Raw genomic sequence first — 20,412 nt, 5'->3', positions numbered from 1 at the left:
CAGTGTGTCCGTGGGAATAAAGCTTAGTGAATCAGGCCCTAAATGCGTCCCGTTGTCCATCTATAAGACACTTTTTTTTCCCCATAAATGGTCAGCAAACCTAGCCAGTCTGCAGACAAGGACCATGTAAGAGTTTTGCTTTGTGATAATTATTTTATCACTCATAAACATGACAAAAGACGTAGACATCTGCAGAAGGGACGCGTGGTCGCAGAACCTCCTGTGTATCATCATCGTCACTGGACTCCTCTTATGTTCGCCCACTAAAAGCAAAGAATCCAGCCCTTTACACAATGCACCGAAAAGCCACTCTGCAGTACTGAAGGATGCCAAGCGTGGAGAAATGTTCTAACACATAACAAACCCTGAGCCGTGAACGGGGCTTCAGCAACTTCATCCTTCCGGTGGACAGCGAAACCAACCATTACGCTCACTCTTAGGCAGATGAAATGTGTTGTAATTATTACCAACTCGTCTCGGTTACACAACAATTTCCCTTCATCGGATAGGGTCCTTTCTTTTCTGGAATTTGGCAGAGAAGGTAGGAGTACAGCTCAGCATGAATTTCAGCAGAACCAGATCTTTATATTTTGACACCGATGATGGCAACCTCTCTTTCCCCTCCATCTCTTTAGATATGGAACTTCTGCAACTTTTCCAGACATTTTTGGCCTCATCTAGTTCAAAATCCATGACACACTTTAAAGCCAACTCCCATTTAGTGGTTAGAGCCAAAGCAGGAGCCTTTGCCAGTTCTAAAATTAAAAACCGTGCTGTAGGGTTGACCCAAAGGCTCGGTGGCAGTGCTGCGAGCTGCCATGCAGGAGAAGCAAATTTAGTTCCTGGGCCCTGTTTCTGGTCCTTGAGCCAACGGGGGCCAATGAGGAGGCAGCATTTGCAGCCTCTGGCAGGGAAAGGGAGGAAATCCCAGCCCAAAATAAAGGATCATCTACTGCCTGGCAAAGAGTGCCGCAGTGGGTTGTGGAAGGGACTGTGTAGTCTGGGCCTGTCTGCTGGGGACCCATTACCACGATGGCTGTTGCGTGCGTCGGTCCTCGACGGCTTCGCCCCATTTGCCTCACCTTATTCACGGCTCCTCCCGCTTACCTGGGTAAGATGGCTACCACCGCGTCTACAAGCCGACCACTCTGGCGTCCCCGGAATGGCTATGGTGCAGCCTCCCGCCATGCTCCTCCCAGGTATCTCCTAGGGTGCGCGCACGCTCGCAACCCACGTCTTTGTACCACCCTTGGCGCGAACCTCGAGGGCGTTCCCTCATGCTGACGTCACGCCATCCGGGTATATTATCTTCACTCATTTGCTAGCTCGTTGAGTTAGCAAGGACTCAAATCCGTTCCTGTCTACGCTACTCTGCCGCTTCCGTGCTGCCGCAGGAAGCTCTCTCTCTGCCCTTCGGGGTAACAACTAACCTGGGTACCCGTTCTTCGGGGGCCATCTGCTTTATTTCAGGTGCCTTACAGGGAACAGGTACTCGCTCCTCGAGGGCCTGCTTTCACTGCCTCGGTGCCTGTACCTTCTACAACATACCTGGTAGAATCGCATATCAATAGCTAACACCTAGTGAATATTCTCTCAGTCTATCTCATCCACAGGATCTCCTCGCTGGGAGAACTGCTGCGGAACTTCCTGATGTCATCAAGGAGAAGAAGGGCTCCCTCTGCCGAGGTCTCCGAGACTGCAACTACGAGACTGCCTCACTACTGCCACCTCTGGTGGCTCTCTTCAAGCTGTACAATAAAGAACCATCTTGTGTTTTGTGTAGTACGAGTCTAGCCCAGTGCTGTGGCTTCTCACGGGGCTCCTCCCCATGGGCGTGGTCATCACCACAGCACCCAAGGATCCACCAAAACACACATAACCACAACAATGGCTGGGCTGCAGGGGAGTCACTTGGAGGCAGAGGAAGATGAAAGAAGGTCAGAGTGCAGGAGAGGGAGATGTATTGAGTGGGGAGAAGTATGAGGGGACAATGTTAAGGATAGAGATGGAAATGGGGACACAGCGCAAAAGGAGATTTCTGAAGTGTTATATTTTTAAAAGGAGATGTATTCAAGGTGTTGCAGGTTGGCGATCATGGGGCATACTCCCACCTGGCATGCCCCTTTCTCAGCAACACCGGTGCGGCAAACTTTTTCAAACTTCGTGGGAAAGCAGTGCTGGTCTCGAGATGCATGAGATCAGTTCAGCTGGGCCGCAAGTTTTGAAAAGGCTCCTGTGCTGGCACTGCTGGTGCAAGGTGCGTACTGAGAGGCCATGAGGATATAGGGGGATAGACACCCTCAGAGGGTTTTCCCCGCCGTTCTCCAAAGACGGGATTTTTTTCAAAACACATTGCCAGCCCTTGTTCTAGATTTTTCTGCTTCACATTTTTCTCATTTGTGATATCACAGTAGCACAGAAAAGGCTGCAGCTTTATGGATGGAAGGGTATACAACCAGGGTTGCTCTCGTTTAGGGTTTTTTAAAATTTTTAATGAAAAATAACACCGGCAAAAATGATACTTACGTTTTAGGATATTTCTTTGCTCCAGTTCTTCAGTTGTGGGTCTTTGACTAAGTCTCCTGTCAGAAGAAAGGAAAGCAACGTTACGGGCCAAGATCCCAGCAAAACTGCTGTTCATGGTCAACCCTCAGAAAGCCTACTGTGCTCATTGGTCGGATCAAGCACCGCAACGATAGGAATGATCCTGCCAATCATGCCAATGCCACTGTGGAACCTCTGAGCCTTGTACATTGTAAGGCGTGGAGCAATGCTTAAGAGCCTCTGTGAAGTGTAACTGTTTGGTTTGAGAAGAACTATTTGTGGTGTGAATATGTGGAAGAACCCCATAAAAAGGTGTGCGTCGGCTGGGTGTTGGTATGGCAAAGAGAAGTGTAGTCAAGTGTGTACATCCTCAAGGATCCACGGGTACAGCCGTACAGGGTCATCTCCTGTCCCTGGGCTTCATTTTTCAGGCTCACTGTGTGCAACGAGTTGAGCCCTCTCAATAGCAGGCAAGGTAACAAGTAATCACTGGGTCCCAAGCAGCTATTAAACAGTGTGCCATTAGTGAGCCTTCCGGGCAAGCATGCCCACGTCATTCATTTCCCTTGCTCGTGCTAAATCCTCATTTCCATGCGATGTTTATTTACATGCACGGCCATGAAACATCTTGCTGGACCACTTTACCATGCATGTTAAGGCCAGAATGCTCAGCAGGCTATTTTTAGCATGCACACCAGGGCATGTTAAAGTTCATGCACAGTCCCCTAGGGAATACCTGCAGAAAGCCATCTTTCCATGGATTTTCTAGTTATCATTAATCAACTGACCACCAATATTCTTTCCTCCAACTGGCAGGTGGAGCTGTGAGTTATTTGGCTTTCTGCTCAGTGGACATTTGCTTATCTGCCACTTTTGTGGCAAAAATGCAAGTATCTACCTTTAAATAATAACCAGCAAAATCTTTATTTACCTCAGGTTTGCTCCCAGCCCCCACTTACTGCATCCGTTGTGGTTCCGACGCAGCGGCCTAGCCCATTGCCTAGGCCTAGGCCCAGGACCAACACAGTGGCCTGGCCTGGAGGCCTGGTCCAGGCACGAGGGCCTCGGCCTAGCCAGGCTTGATGCTAGGACCTCAGCCTAGTCAAAGACCCAGGCCCAGGTCCAATGCTAGGGTCCAGCCTGGAGGCGCAGGGCAAATGCTAAGGACCAGGCTTGACACTGGGGTCTCGGGCTAGGCCAAGGATGATGCCAGGACCCAGCCCAGAGGCTCAGTCCCAATGCCTAGGCCTCAGCCTGGGCCCAAGCCCAATATCAGGGACTGGCCCGGAAGTCTGGTCCTTATGCTGTGGCTTTGGCCTAGGCCTTGCCCAGAGGCCTGGTTTGGATGCGTAGGCCCAGGCCCAACCCCAGGGACTAGCCAGGAGTACTGGTCCTGATGCCAGGGCCCGGCCCAGAGGCTCAGTCCTGATGCCAGAGACCAGGCTGAGGAGCTCCTCTTCTTTCTTCTGCCTTCTGAAAATAACATTGTCCACTTGAGGACGTGCCGAAGTAACTTAACTCAGCGAAGGCGCCATTTTAACGTACAGCAGTTCATTTAAATGACGTCAATGTAAGAAAACAGAAGAAAGAAGGGGAGCTCCACGGACTGGTCTTCAGCCTCCAGGCACAGACTGGGCCAAGGTCCCAGCATCTGACCTGGGCCTGAACTCCAGGCCGGGCCCTCTCATTGGGCCAGGCCTGATCTGAGGGCCGGGTGACGGGACCCGACCTCTGGCCCGGGCCTGTGCCTTGGCTGAGGTCTCGGTATCAGGATAAGACTGGTCCTGGCATTTGGCCTGGGCCTGGACCTGGGCCAAGGCTTTGGGACCAATCCTCCAGGCCTAGACCCTACATTAGGCCTGGGCCTAGGTCAAGGCTTAGGCATCGGGACTGGACCAGGTCCTGAGAGCAGGCCTGGTCTTAGGCTGAGGCAGAGGGCGAGGCCTGGCGTCCAGCCCAGGCCCTAGTGCTGGGCCCAGGCTTACAAGCCAGCCTTAGAGTGGGGTCTAGGCCATGGTCAAGTCATACTCCAAGGGGCCTAGATCTATGCAAGGCTGAGGCTTCGGCCTGGGCCTAGGACTCATCATTGGATCCCCTCTTGGAGCAGCTCCGGCATTTCTTCCGGGTGAGAGGCATGGGCTACAGGGAGGCCTTATGAGACCCCATTTTCTTTTTTAAGTTCATCTTTTTTTTGTTTATTTCATTTTTCTTATCTTAAGAAAACACAATAAACATTAAACAAAATTAAATTCTTGGGAAGTCCCCCCAATAATGAAATTAAAAAAACAAAACATTTTTTTCACAGTTCATCCTCAGACACAAGTAGCCAATGCAATGGCCTGTATTGTGTAAATTGGGAGACATTTGATAATACCGTGAGATCCCACTTAACAACCTAGCAGCAGCTTTCTGCATCAAGTGAGGAACGTGTAACAGGGTATCAGGAAGGCGTTTCAATGCTCCAAGTGAAAGAGAGCTACTGCCTGTACCATGCAGGGAAAAGGCTTTAACCTGACAAACCATTCTTTATTTAGCTACTGCTCTTATCTGGGAACTCATAGAAGGTTTGTGAATTAAGTAGTGAGTCCAAATAACATACCTAAGGATGAACAGGAATTATGACTTCACCCAATTTAAAGTTAGTCAGATTACTAACAGAGGGAGGACAACAACTGATCAATAGAGCCTCAGTTTTGTTAAGATTTAGGGCTAATGTATTCATAATCATCCACATAATCACAGCATGCAAACGCTCATAATCAAAGGACTAGCAGAGCCCGAAGAAGCAATAGAAAATAGCAGTAAAATACGGTCAGCATAAAGCAATATCGTATCCCATAAGAAACAAGAAGCGACAGACAGGGCAGAGTCTGGAGAACCCCAGAAATTAAAGGTTTCCAATTCGAATGGGATGCTCCAAAATGATCAGTTAAGTAAGACAGGATTAACTAAGATCCCAATTAAGTGGGTGAGCAAAACGTAAAATCAATGGTATCAAATGCAGTAGTGATATCTAAAAACTTCATCATATATATGATATTTGTTGAGGTTACATATATGGTGTGTGTGTATATATATATATGTATATATATATAAATATTATATTATATGTATAAATATTATATCTATATCTATATATATGGTACATACTTTAAAACAGTACATTTACTATCTCACTTTTCCTAAATTAACTTGAACACTTTCCATCTCAGTTCCAAAGTCATTTGAGAGAAATAAATGAGGACTGAACTATACTCCTTAGTTTTTCATTTTAAATTGCAAATAAAAACATTCAAAAGTAGGTCCAACTTAACTTCAAGTCGGTATGAGCCCCATATTCAAAGCGCTTTTGGTACTATTTAGCCAGATAAACAGGACTTATGTGGCTAAGTAGCAGCCGCTGAATATGCGCCTATATTCAGCAGCATTGCTGAGCCGTACAAGTCCCTTATATGGCTTAAAGTTGCATGCACAAAAAGTAGGCGTCTGCTGGGCGGATGGAGGTGGAGGGAGAGAGAGTTAGCCATATAACTTATACGACTAACTACCAGTATTCGCATAAATATACGTGTAAGTTCAGACATGCCATAGAGTAGGTCTAAACTTAACCAGGTAGACTTATCTGGCTAAGTGCATATATATATAGGCATTAATTCAGCTGCTTCGCCATGCCACTGAATACACATCGTAATTTAGCCGGATGAGTTCTAACTGGGTAAGTTACTTACACAGCCAGCTGAATATCTACCTCTATATGCCGAAAGGGGCATCTCACATCCCCAACAGCAAGTAGGTGTGTTTGCCTCTGTATGTCCTTGAGATCTTATGTATATGTAAGTCATACAAAAAGATCTGTTAAAATCCAATTAAATGAACATAGAAGTTGTCTTTCTACTCAAAAGATTAAAGGGCCCATGGTGCAACATTGCATAGAGCAGGCACATTCTCTCTCGGAATTGTGATGATTCATTTTTGCCCAGGCTGCAGAGCCTAAACAAGGTGAGAATAGAGGAGCCTTACTTACATAATCAACGTGAACAATTCTGGATATATATATATATATATTCTCAGCACTGTCCAGCCAGCAGCTCTTAATCTAGAGGTGCAGTGGTACTCTTTTAAGTTTTAGATTTTTTCATTTGAGACCGGAAGGTTGCTTGATGTTGTATTTGTAAACAACAATAGTCCTGAATAAAGTTGTAGTACTTCAATACAACACCCTGCAGCCATGTTTGCCCTTTTGATTGGCCATGGATCCTCAATAACAGAGCGGCTCTTTTTTGTTTTTAGAGTTAACAAGGAATGGAAATGCTTACCGGCCCCCTGAAGCAGGAAGAAATAAATGTGCGATACATCTTCTGGTATACAGTGACTCGACATTAAGTTGGACCAACTTTAGAATATTTTTATTTGCAATTTAAAATTAAAAAGTAGGACTATTTTTCATGGGACCTATAATTATACTTTGGGAATATATAAGAGCCATGAGTTTCATTGTGTATTTAGCAATTCCATAAGCAATACAGACACAAATTAGGAGAGAGAAAGCTTTGTTGATTTTGTGATTGTTTTGTACACCCTCTCAGTTGGACTGTATGATATAAACTGACACTTTTTCTTTGCAATGGAAACATACTGACTTCTTGGAGGAGGTCAGTGACATTGAAGAGCAGTATTGGCCTACACTCTAGGCTCTGGGCCACAGAATTGTCTAACAGTCATTATTCCCTGTCTTGGGTATATATTTTCCACTACTGATACCCTCCGGCAGGCTACATATACAATACATGTAAACAAACACATAAATAAGGGGTTGGATTAGTTGGTTCAAAACCATTTTGTTTTGCAGGAGGCACAGCATGAAATGTTCATGGTTACGACTCGAGATTTAGCCTACAATCACTACCTTACTAGCTTTGTTCCAATCTGCTGCCACATTTCATGCCTCTCCACTTCAGAAGTGCGTTGTAAGATGTTTTTGTCCTCTAGTTCTTTCTTGGATGGTCTGTTACCAAGTTTGATAGCCAGCGTATCTCTCCGACGGATTTTACTAGCCAAAGAGCCTAGAAGGAAGAAAAAGCCAGCCAGGCATTTGAGCTCAAGCTTACAACTTGCAAACTCAGTGAATTTCAAGCACATGGCAGCTCCCTGCAGATTGTCAAACCCTTTCCCCAAATGGAAACAATGATAGAAGTGTCTCGACAGTAATTTAATACGGTTAAATGAGTGAACAAAAAAACCCCCGAAAAAAACAATCCAGGGCCACAGAGGACAATTGGCCAGAAGGATGACGTTATACATCAACTATGGGAAGATATTTTAATTGAATACCTCATATAATTTACTGCAGATTGCAAGTCTGTAATGAGAATGTTTATGGCTTTTCTATATTAAATTTCTGCATCATGTAACCTTTCTTTTTGATAGAACAACTCCCATTTTTTATACCATGCTACCCAAATGGGTGACCTGGATGTCTTTAGGTTCCCGTGACAGCTGAGTGCTGAAGGGGAACTCTCCTGTGCCCTTCAGTATTGCTCTTCTATCAGCAGGGGGATTGCTCCAATAGCAGCTGACGCCTTCCTCCCCTCCCCCCCCTGGAAGCCAAACCCAGCATATCTGCGACATGCCTGGCTCCTGCCAGCCAGGATGCTTTCACCCAAGTCCCTTGAGCTGCAGCACTGCCACCAAGTCCCGTGGCCAGCCCTGCACGCCCTCATTTTACTCTTTAAATGCTCTTACTGCCTTCACTTTCATCATCCTCCTCGTCGTCATCATCTTTGTACAATATAGGCCCATCTGAGTCCGAGTCATTGGCTTGATTCTCCTTGCTTTCACTTTCGCTGTCCAAAGTGCTGGAGGCATCTGTCAGTTCCTGGTCGGTCAGGCACGGCGTCTCCGTCAACTGGTCTTCCATGGCAGCTGAACTGTTCAAATGGAAAAGCATCATCACTACAAAGACTTCTCTTCTTGGTCCTGTAGGAGGATTCCCAACCTACAATCACTACAAACACAACGGAAACCCTTGAATTTCCAGGCAGAGGAGTCTAACAATAGTTCAGCCTCTGAAGCGCTGGAGCTATGATCAATAGTCCATTAAAAAAATAAAAATAGCTTTAACCTGAGAATTCAGAAACTAAGATGCAGCTGAACTTAAATGTCTTTGCTTACCTATGGCTAGATTTACCCACAATGGGAACTTTGAAAAATTTCCAGCAAAACGTTATTCGCTGAGTCAGGCAAATAAAAATAATCATAAACTACGTTTGAAAAAGGCAGCTGAGAGGCCCAACACATCTTGAAGAAATCCAAGAAATCCTTTCGCGTGGGATTTTAACCAGCTCCCTCTCTCCAGTGCATGGTACGTTATCAGCTTCATTACAAAATGCATGAGCTGTACTTACCCTTTTTGGATAGGTAAAGTTGCTCTCTTAATGTCAACAACATCTGAAACAGGAAACAGGAGGTGCATGGAGCACGCTTTCAGCATTTGCCCAGAGTCTGACCATTAGGTGCCTCTGATGCACAACAGCAGGCACCTTCCTCCCCCTGGGGACTGTGAGTGCGGCCTCTGCAGAAGCACCAGCCCCAGTCAGACCACGGAGCAGAAACCTAGGCTAGGACTCCAACCCTGACCTCTTGCATGGCAGTGCTGGGTGCCATTCTTATTCATGTATTATTTGATTTACATTCCGCTTTTCAGGCACTTCAAAGCGGATTGCATTCCGTAGTTCTGAATTACAACTCCAGCTCCTCCTTGCTTGGTGGCTGCTTTCAGCCTCTGTCACTTCCTGTCAGCTCTGCCTGCCTATCTATGGGGCTCTACATCAGGTGAAGAGGGTTTAAGGGCGGGATTAAGTATTTGCTGGCTGATGATAGGTCTCTTTTGGTCATGTGACATGCCTCTAGTTCTGCTGGAGAAGGATCAGAGGCTGGGGGGGGGGGGGGGGGGGAGAGCCCCGCCAGCCCTCCAAGTAGCAGTCCAGCAGTAAAGCTGCAGAAAGAGACCCAGTCAAGGCCTACGCACGGCGCTACCATGGAGTCAAAAGGAAAACGTTATAAACGATTATGTGAAGCCACTGGAAAATGTAAGCTGAACTATTAATAGCTTTGATACAGGTCACCAATGTATGAATGCTCTTTAAAATATATATATTTATTTGAGGGTTCTGGTTGGGGGTTTCCTTTTTTTGGAATTTTGTAGTTTTGTTATCTTGGCTGAGGCTGAGCATATGAAGGGAACCATTGCATGCACTGCGTACGTGTAATGAGATAGTCAATAGACAAATTCAAACATCAAACAAATATTTGTCATTTGATAGTCCTAAGCTATTACTACTTATTCTATATTGTTTTCCATGGCATTTAATTGGGTCAAAGGGAAAACAGTCATGTTTAGGTAGTTAATTTTGTAATTAATTTCTTTTATTGTCATAGAAAAAAAAACTTTTTTATTTTTGTGTCTATTTCATGTAGGAATTGTATTGGCAGATGGGATTTCAGTAATGAACGCTGAAGTGAGAGAGAGAGCCAGCATCCAAGAGTAAAGGCAGTTCAGGAGTAGGAAACTCTGCTTCTGGAGTACCAGAAACAGGCCTGGTTTTCAGAAAACCCACAGTGAATATGCCTAGCATAGATTTGCATACAATGGAGGTAGCTTGTGCATATACACGAGACCTGTTTGTGGCACTGCAGGACCAGAGCTGTCCAACCCTGCTTTAGCTGAGGATAATAGAGATAGTGGTAATGTTGTGAATGGCACCGTGGGCTTTAAGATCACAACTAGCTTTCGAGGAGTGAGGGCCTCAGTTCTTTGTGGGAAAAGTGTGACCCATCCTTTTCATACAAACACAGAATATTATGTCAGATAAGGCCTGTAAGGCCTATCCAGTCTGTCCAATTTCCCTCCTGTTGCCATACTGCCTGTTTATCTTTAGCTTTAACTTCACTTCTTTGCAGCTAAGGATCTTCTGTGCTTATCCCAGGATTTCTTGAATTCTTTCACTGTTTTTGTCTCCACTGCGAGGTTGTTCCAAGCAACTACCACCCTTTCTGTGAAGAAATCTTTCCTTATATTACTCCAGATTCTACCCGCTTTGAGTCTTGCATCATGAACTCTTACTCTCTAAACCTTTCTTTCCACTGAAAAAGATTTGCTTCTTGTGCATTTATACCTTAGAAGTATTTGAATAGCATATCCTCCTGTCTCTCCACCAGGGTACGCATATTTCATAAGTCTTGACGGTGCAGATTTTGCATCGTGTTGGTAGCCCTTTTCTGGAGTGTCTCCAGAACTGGACACAATGCTCCAGATGAGGTCTCACCGATAATTTGTACAGAGGCATTATTGCCTCTTTCTACACATTGAAGAAATGTGAAACATGCTATTAAACTTTAATGAGGGCATCTTTTTCACCCGTGTGTCTGTCCGTTACAGGAGCTGTCCAGACGATGGTGCTGAACAGCAGTGAAACGTCCCTGCTAAGCAGCAGATAGACAGACACCCGCACAGTCATTCAGCATGAAGAAAACTGTCAGGAACATCGCTAGCAACTTCCACTTTCCCAGAAAATGTGCTTTAATAATCTCCTAGTTTTTGCTGCTCATTTTTGTTTTCTGCTGGTCATGCCTCACCGTGCTCCGTGACATCCATCCCTGTTTCACCACCTTGAGATCGTCGGGCACTATCACCCTGAGATCTCTCTTTTATTTGGTGCATGTCAGTATCTCATCCCTCCTCCACCCCATCAAATACTGCCCTTTTCGGATTTCGGCACTTTTTTTTTTGCACTGAATCTTAAACTTTAGCAGGGGGGAAAAGCCAGCATTGTTTTTACGTAGCAGCAGTTTTGACAGATTCCCTTCTGATGACGCATGCTGAAGTAGAAGGGCAGGGGACTCTTACAGTTAGGTTGTCCTTTTTAAGGAGTCATAAATCACTTCAACTGACTATAATGGAAGCTGCGCGGTGGCTGATGCAAGGGACCCTCTTGAGATATTCTGGCCCCAGAAAGGAGTGAACACGTTCATGTCAGAGAGCTCCTGGGTGTTAATAATAAAATGTGCATGTGTGGAGTTGAATTGCCCTTTCTGGGCAGGTCCACTGGCAGAGTGCAGGGCATTAATGGTAAGCCCCCTCATCTTGTGTGCCCTCAATCTATTTTTACTGACTGTGTCTTTCTGACCACCTGGAATATCTTCTGACTACTCTTTTTCATGATAAATGGTGTTCTGGATACCCCGCATTTCTTATGGTATTTGCCCTCCAAAGACCCACAACACTGTGAGAGAGGTGGGGCTGGGGGGAGGGAGTGCACGAGTTATGAATTGCTCCCCTCCCCCCCCCCCCCCCCCCACCAATGGAGATAAATTTGAAAAGCCAGATACTCCCTGGCATTCACTACATTTTATATCAGATAAGTCTTACCAAGCTGTCTTTTCTTCACTACCGCTCAGACTGCTATCCACGTCCGAGCTGGTTTTCTTTGCACTGTCAGTTTCCTGCTGGGTCTGGAGATGCTGGCCAGAGTCTTTGGCTGTGGTGGACACATCTGCTTCATTGCCAATCTGTTCCGTGCCGTGTGTGTCCAACGGAGGGTTCGCCTGATTGTCTGGGTGGAGGGTAGCGGCCTCAGTAAAGGGCTTGCTCTGCCCTTCCGGCGGGCCGGCGTGCTGTGGATCAGCATCTCCCGAGGAGGGAACCAGAAGCTGAACCTTCTCCGGCTTGCTGCTTTTCGTCTGCGCCTTGGACCCATCTTCCGCCGTCTTTGAGGATGGAGATGATTTCGCCCTGTCGACCTGCTGCTTCCCAGGGCTTCTCTTGGCCTTTGAGGCTCCCGCCGAGCCCGTTTTGCCGGACACTTGCTCCTTACAGGCCTTTGGACGAGATGCAGTGCTTGAAGCAGACTGTGACGAGGCTTTCTTAACATGGGATGAACCAGCTGGGGAACGGAGAGAAAAGGCAGGGAAGACAAAACAACTTCAGAACGAGACACTGCCAGTCACTGAAGTTAAAAAAAAAAAAATGTAATAAAGATCGGGAACATCGCCCATTACATATTTCTGGCTGTAGAAAGAAAATGCATTCATGGACAGAAGATAGAAAAAAGCATGCTTTTTCACTATTAGCGGCTGGCTCTCTCTCGTTATTTTACCAGTTAAATTGCTGGGTTAGGTTCCGTGCCAAAATCAGCTTTTTTTAAAAAACTTTTTCTATCGTATGTTATCACCACTAAATATACTCGACAAGGAAGCACGCCCTCTCAACTTTTGCAAATCCACTTGTCTATGGATTTCAGCACAGCTTTGCTGGAGAAAGACTCTTTACAGAGCTTCCTCTTCTTGCTCGACATAGCTCTTGCATACGACAGAGGCACCCTGACTAAATTCTTCCCCCCCCCCCCCCCACACACATTACAGTAATACTTTTTAAAATGAACCTTTACTACATTTTAACAAAGCAACATGTTTCACGTTCTAGGTGTTCTGTCCACTAGGGCACAACAAAGATTCAGCTTTTACTCCCTCCCCCAAGTATATGGATCCGCCTTCAGGATGAGAACCGTTAAAAACCATTATTTAACATCCCTTTCTATCGATCCCCCCACCTCATACGGTCATGCCAAAGTCCAAGCAGGTCCACCATGTGCTTCTCTACAGCATTTACTAGGTTTGCAGTCATGCTCTCCGGTCCCTTCACTTCCGATACCATTTCTAGCTAAGACGATGGGCAGGAGGATTTTCCAATAGTCAAGATGTTGTCATATATTTCTCAGCTCCTACAGTACACTGAGTATTTTCCAAAGATATTTGTTAATCTTTCTCTCTCATTCTGTTGGGATCAGGCCCAGAACAACTAGGTATATTTCTCTGAGTGCTCTGGCTATTAGGTACATCTTCCATTGTAACAGGTAGGGACTCTAGGCAAGATCAAAGGATGTGAGTTTGTGATCCGGCCCTACATTCCAAAGCTTCTGTCTGCAGACCAAGGATAGGAGAAAGCTCCTGCAGGAAAATGGCATTTTGTTTCTTAACATTCATTTTTATTTTGATCACATTACCCCCCCAGCCTTCAAATTTCACTCAAAGTCAGAAAAAGAAGTGCACGTCTATCCGTTCAACCTCTCCTCCTCCAGCCTGGAACTATATTCAATGTGGAGTCTTTGTTTTCAGATACCTTTCCAGCGTAGAAAACAACAACGCAGCAAGTATGGCCCACAGATTTTACAGTTGGTAGCCACACAGCATGTGTTAGACTGAGCCAACAACTCTGCAGACCCACTAGGGTTATATTGAAATTTACTTATTTTGTTAGAATAGAATTCTTTTTTTTGCTTTATTGGTGGCTTCGTTGTATTTATGTAATAGAGATTTGTAGTTAGCTAGTGTTTCGATGGAAGGAGAAGTTCTCCAATGTCTCTCACCTTTTCTCAGTGTTGTTTTAAATATCCTTAATTCATTATTGTACCATGGGGTGTGGTGTTTTATGTTAATGGAAATATCTTTTTTAATAAGTGGGCAGCAATTATCAGCTATTTGTTTTGTTAAAGAGAATCATGATTGAGTTATCACTGTTTGATGTGTCTATGTCATTCAGAGCTTTTGAGAGATGATCAGTTAGAGCAGTGATTTTCAACCAGTGTGCCGCGGTACACTAGTGTGCCGCGACACATGGTCGGGTGTGCCGCGGGGAAAGTTCCCCAAACTATAGTGCCCCCTGTGCAGGGCCGGCGGAAGCACTAGGCGAACTAGGCGGTCGCCTAGGCTAGGGCGCCAGCTTCCCGGGGGCGGCACTGCCCCGGTAAAATTAAGAGAGCCGCGCTTTCAAGCATGTGAGTCCTTTGCTGTCAGCCCGGGCGGAACGCGGCAGGACAGCTGGAGTCAGCGGCACCGGGCGTGCTCTCTTCTTCCCGCCCCCCCCCGCGGTCCGGAAGAGGAAGTGGAGAGCATCGGGTGCCTGCGCGGGAAGAAGAGACCACGCTAGTGTGGTCTCTTCTTCCGCGCAGGCACCCGATGCTCTCCACTTCCTCTTCCGGGGGGGGAGGAGAAGAGAGCACGCCGGGCACGACTGGAGTCAGCCGGGTGCCTGCGCGGGAGTCATCGGGTGCCTGCGCGGGAGTCTTCCCGCGCAGGCACCCGATGCTCTCCACTTCCTCTTCCGGGCCGCGGGAAGAAGAGAGCACGCCGGTGCCTGCGCGGGAAGAGGAGGCCACGCGAGTGTCCGACGGGAAGAAGACTGCAGCGCGGCTCGGAGGAAAATGGAGTTTCAACCGCGGCCGATGGGACTCCGCCTCCGCGAGGGCTGAAAATGAAGAGGTTAGCGTTGGGAGGAGGCTGCTGCTGCTGCTAGTTCCCGGGGTGGGGGAGAGAGATAGTGAATGAACGAGCAAGCATGTGTGTTTGAGATCCTGTGTGTGTGAGTGAGAGATTGCATGTATGTGAATGATTGAGAGCCTGTGTATGTGAAAGAGAGTATGTCTGTGATTGAGAGCCTGCCTGTGAGAGAGAGAGCATGAATGTAAGTTTACCATTGGGAACCTGTATGTGTAAGTTTGTGTGAAAGAGTATGTGTGTATGATTGAGATCCTTTGTGTGTGAGAGAAATCATGTGTATGTATGATTAAGAGCCTGTGTGTATAAGTAAGAGAGAGATCATGTGTGTCTGTGTCTGATTGACAGCTGGTTTAGGTGATGGAGCATGTGAGTATGTGATTGAGAGCCTGTGTGTAAATGAGAGAAAGAGAGGACATGTTTGTAAGCATGTGAATGAGAGTCTGTGTGTGAGAGAAAAAGACAGCATGTATTTATGTGATTGAAAGCCTGTGTGTGTGTGTGTGTAAGCGTGAAAAGATAGACAGCATGTGTGTAAATGTGTAATTAAGAGCCTATATGAGAGAGAAAAAACATGTATATATGTGAGTACTGAGAGCATGTGTGTATAGGTGTGTCATTGAGAGCCAGTGTGAGAGAGAGCGCTGGTATGTGACTGAGAGAGGAGAAAGTTCCAAGCAAACCACCCCACCTCCTGCTAATTCAGAACAATCTCAGGACACCTGGATATCAAATGTTCCCAGGTATGCAGAGCAAAAAAATTTTTGTATCCTTATTATTTTTCATTACTGGGTCTTTGTGTCTGCTATTTTTAAATATTTTGTTGGTATCTGGAAATGTTTTATATGAGTTTTTAATTATTGGATATTCCACTCATCAGCTGTTTCGAAATATGTTCTTTTTGTTAGTACAGTTTTACTGCTGATGATTTTATATTTCTTGATTTGTTTTATAAGGATGGGTGATGTTTCTTTTTTCCTTTGTTACACTGCATACAGAGACTCTGGCTTGTTGCAGTTTCCAATTCAGTTTTTTCTGCATGCTTCTTGTTATGCGTTTTGGTCTCTTTATTCTATGTTAGGTGAGGGACAGCACGTGATTCAGGTGAGGTTTTCTGCTGGCGTGTTGTTTCTGTGTAGGACTCTATAGCAGCCTGACTTGGTCCGTTTTCCTAATAGGAGATGTATTGGTGTCTTAAGGCCTGGTGTAATATTTTCAGAGATTTATTGTACTTTAAAAGTGTGATCTTACATAAAATGCACACATTTACTTGTATTTAGTTTTAAACATATTGTATGGCTCTCATGGAATTACATTTTAAAATATGTGGCGTTTATGGCTCTCTCAGCCAAAAAGGTTCCTGACCCCTGGTATAGAGCTTAGCCACTACTGCTGCTTCTGGTGTGTACTACAGCCTGCATGGAAGAAGAGTAAGAGAGCTGCTGGAGGGGGTAAGTAAAGATGGCTTTTTAAGTTCATTTTTCTTGATTGACTGCCATTTTAATTATTTAATATTATGTGATGTGTCTGCTTTTTTTGTTTGAGCAACAAGTATAGCTTTGGTTTATGTTTATTTTATATATTTTTATTTATTTATTTATAAAAGAGTTTCTATACCGTCGATAAGACAAATCATCTCAATGGTTTACGTGGCATAAAAATGTCAAATACGTGTTCTGTTATAAATACAGACTTCGTTATTTTCATTAATGCACAATGTAAGTTAATTGTGTGTGGAGGCGGGGGGGGGGGGGGGGCGGCATAGCTGACGTTTCGCCTAGGGCGCCTAATACCCTTGCACCGGCCCTGCCCCTGTGTTTGTTCCCCTACGATGCGCAGTCACGCTTCCTACAGTGTAGGAGCCATGTACAACAACACATGCGCGAGCTTTGAACGCTCGCGCAACTTAATGACATCACCGAGCTGGTACTTGTACTCTGGCCTCATGACCATAGTATTTCTCATTGTACCCCTTTATATTGCAGTATATGCTTGGCAGAGGTCCTTTAAGTGTGGCAGATAATGTAATACTCTTCTATTTTAGTGTGTGGCTGCGCACACTATCTCAGCAGTGATGGAGAAGTATTTGAGATGGAAAAGGCAAATGCCGAACAGGACCCTGGACACAATTCTGACCTAGATGAAGGCCCTAGTATGAGAGGTCGACAAAAGAAAAAAGACAAGACGGTGAGCTCAAGGCAATACAGTGAAAGCTATCTTTCATTTGGATTTACTTTCACTGGGGATGCGACAGCACCAACACCACTGTGCTTGGTGTGTGGTGAGAAGCTATCCAATAGCGCCATGGTGCCAAGCAAGCTTAAAACGCCATCTCCAAACGAAACACTCTTCCGTTCAAAACAAGCCGATGGAGTATTTTGTACGCTTACGTACAAACAATGAGAAAGAAGCAACTTTTTTGAGAAAAAGCACACAGGTAAATGAGAGAGCCCTCAAAGCTAGCTACCTTGTTGCTGAACTCATAGCTAAATCAAAAAAGTCTCACACTGTGGCAGAAACATTAATACTACCAGCTTGTAAAGCTATTGTAAATGAGATGCTTGGCCCTGACGCAGCCAAAGAGATAGCTAAAGTGCCTCTCTCTGATAACACAATTTCCAGACGGATTGATGACATGTCTGCTGACATTGAAACAGTTGTTTTGGAAAAGGTGCGCATCAGTAAGAAATTTGCCTTGCAACTTGATGAGTCGACGGATATCAGTGGACATTGTCAGCTGTTGGCCAATGTGCGTTTTGTGGATGGAGAAGCCATTAGAGAAAACTTCCTATTTTGCAAGGCACTGCCAGAAAAATCAACAGGAGAGGTAATATTCCAGGTCACATCGGAATATCTTGATAAAAGTGGGCTTACATGGGAAAACTGCACAGGTGTCTGCACTGATGGAGCCGCAGCCATGGTCGGGCGCATCAAAGGCTTTGTAAGTAGGGTTAAAGAAAGAAACCCAGATGTTCTTGTTACCCACTGTTTCTTGCACCGTGAGGCCCTCGTTGCAAAGACCTTACCAGCAGATCTAGTTCCTGTGTTGGATGATGTTGTGCGCATAGTGAACTTTGTGAAGATGCGACCTTTGCGATGTCGCTTATTTGCGTCTTTGTGTACAGAAATGGAAGCGGAACATAAAATCTTATTGCTCCACACGGAGGTCCGGTGGCTGTCACGCGGCAAAGTGCTGGCCCGTGTGTATGAGTTGCGAGAGGAACTTAAAATATTTCTGACAAACGAGAGGTCCGATTTTTCAAAGCTGCTTGCAAGTGATGAGTGGTGTACAAAGCTGGCATACCTGGCTGATATATTTCAATATCTGAATGAACTGAACACACGGATGCAAGGCCGAAATGAAAACCTGCTTACAAGCACTGATAAAATGAACGGATTCCGTTTAAAGGTGCAGCTCTGGCAACAACATGTTCAGGGTGGCAACCTTCAGATGTTCCCGCTCACCGAGAAACTGCATGATGGCAACACTGCTGCAATGTGCGAGGTGATTGGCAGACATTTGAAAACTCTTGAGGAGAAATTGTCGTTTTATTTCTCTTCAGCCTTCACAGAATGCCTTGACTGGGTTAGGGACCCATACAGTTCATTATCCGTTGCTGGAAAGGACATGACTTTAAAGGAGCAAGAGGAACTCATTGAACTGAAGCAAGATCGCGGTTTAAAGCTAAACTTTGCTGATCTTCCTTTAGACAGTTTTTGGTTATCTGTTGCCAAGGAGTTCCCCATTCTGGCCAACAAAGCTATTTTGACATTGCTCCCATTTTCAACCACATATCTATGTGAGCTGGGCTTCTCAAGCTTGACTGCCATAAAAACTAAAAACAGGGAGAGACTGAGAACTGTTGAGGAAGAGCTTCGTGTGTGTCTTTCCACCATTCCTGCCAGGATATCCCTTTTGTGTTCATCAAAACAGGCCCAGGTTTCACACTGAATGAGTATAGATACATTTAGAATCTATATTTTTAAACATATGTATAATATGTACTGTTTTAGTGTCATTTTGTGCCATTTTGGTTGGTGGTGTGCCCCGGGATTTTTTAAGTGTAAAAAGTGTGCCGCGGCTCAAAAAAGGTTGAAAATCACTGAGTTAGAGTATCTAGTTGACAAGGTTTCCGGTATTCAATTCTGGTCTTGGTTGCTGGGGGTGTTATGGTTGTGTATTGGATATTTATATCACAGGTAATGATGATTGTTGAAGAAAAATATTGGCATAATAGGGATGCAAATAATCCCTTTGATGAAGACTGACAGTGCATTCAAACTTATGGTTTGTTCAAAGTACATAAAAATGACCACCAGGAAGCACTCTGAACAAACCTATGGAAATTGCAGCTCTTACAGTGCTGTAATGCTCTGCTCTCCAGGGCATATTCCTGCTCTAGAATGGTCTGCATGTCCTTAGATTTTAGTACCACGAATTCCTAGTGCTAGAAACTGGAGAAGGGACAAAAAAAAAAAGGTGAATAGGGGCATGCAGATAAATTGGAGCCCTATCTGAACTAAGAGGGGGATGCAGCGGGGTCAGACAATGAGAATTGAGCCAGGAATGGTGAAAGATTGGATAAGAAGACCTGATTCAGAAGTGGAGACGTTAAATAATGAGAGTTAAAGGGCTGAGGGGGTTGGAGAAAGAGAATTGAAGCAAAGTGGAGGAGGTAACAATTTGGATGCATTGGTACAAGCCATCAATTGGGTCGCACTGGAGAACTCAGAGTAGTTTGCACTTCGACTCCCCATCTTCATTCACCCAGTTCAGATATGGATATTCACAGATTTGCACTTCTATTCAAAACATTCAAAACACTTGTGCTATCTTTCAATATTTTGAATAGTTCAAAAGTGCACATATTTGCATAAACACTAACCATCCTGACTTTTCAAAGAGAAATCAGAGCCAGACTGAAGGCCAGGTTGAAGAGGACTGAGTAAATCTCTATCAGATATCTTCAGATCCAAGTGAGGACCTGCATCACGTCTGAAGAAGTTTGCCCATCCCTAACGGCTGGTCCCTAGCAGCCAATCCCACCATTTGGAAGTGATAAGACTACGCCAGGAAAGAAAGAAAACAATTATAGCAAAAGGAGCGTAAAAATGGATAGAGGGGCAAAAGGGCTACAGTTTTGCCATTAAAAAATCCCATGTATACAGATTTGAAGGAATTCTCATAATTTTGAAAGTTGAAACAGTAAATTCCCAGTTTCAAAGAAAAAGGAACACACTTTGGAAGCCACTAACCTTCACCCTCTTATTCTTCGTAGATGTTAGAATTTATTTGGTTTTTTGGAAGTAAAAAAACCTTCATGCTCAGCTTAATGGAAGTCTTGTCGGCGTTTGACTTAACAGCGTGAAGACGAGACTGAAGAAGTAACCCCCTCTTCACCCAACCCCCACCGGCTTACAGTTCTTATATCTGAATTTATTTTGCTCTTTGGTTAACTCCTGCTTTGATGCTAAACAATCTCCATAGCTCGTTGAGTAAAATAACAAAAGACTTATTTTTTTTCTTTTAAACTTGAG

General features: G+C 45.0%; 1 protein-coding gene across 5 annotated transcripts in view; it reads right to left on the bottom strand.

Moving 5' to 3' along the window:
* Positions 1–20,412, bottom strand: part of PHACTR2 (phosphatase and actin regulator 2) — a 323,702-nt gene that overhangs the window by 38,259 nt on the left and 265,031 nt on the right. For all 5 annotated transcript variants that reach the window (XM_029596521.1, XM_029596522.1, XM_029596519.1 and 2 more), the window contains 4 exons: positions 11,972–12,485; positions 8,287–8,471; positions 7,451–7,607; positions 2,527–2,582 (listed from right to left, as the gene is read on the bottom strand). In XM_029596521.1, coding sequence (XP_029452381.1) covers positions 2,527–2,582; positions 7,451–7,607; positions 8,287–8,471; positions 11,972–12,485 — 912 coding nt within the window. The remainder of the gene's footprint in view (positions 1–2,526; positions 2,583–7,450; positions 7,608–8,286; positions 8,472–11,971; positions 12,486–20,412) is intronic.

This window comes from Rhinatrema bivittatum, chromosome 3, assembly GCF_901001135.1.
Source record: "Rhinatrema bivittatum chromosome 3, aRhiBiv1.1, whole genome shotgun sequence".
In the NCBI taxonomy this organism is placed as follows: Eukaryota; Metazoa; Chordata; class Amphibia; order Gymnophiona; family Rhinatrematidae; genus Rhinatrema; species Rhinatrema bivittatum.
The sequence above is the reverse complement of the archived record's forward strand: the minus strand, read 5'-3'. Positions and strand labels throughout refer to the sequence as shown.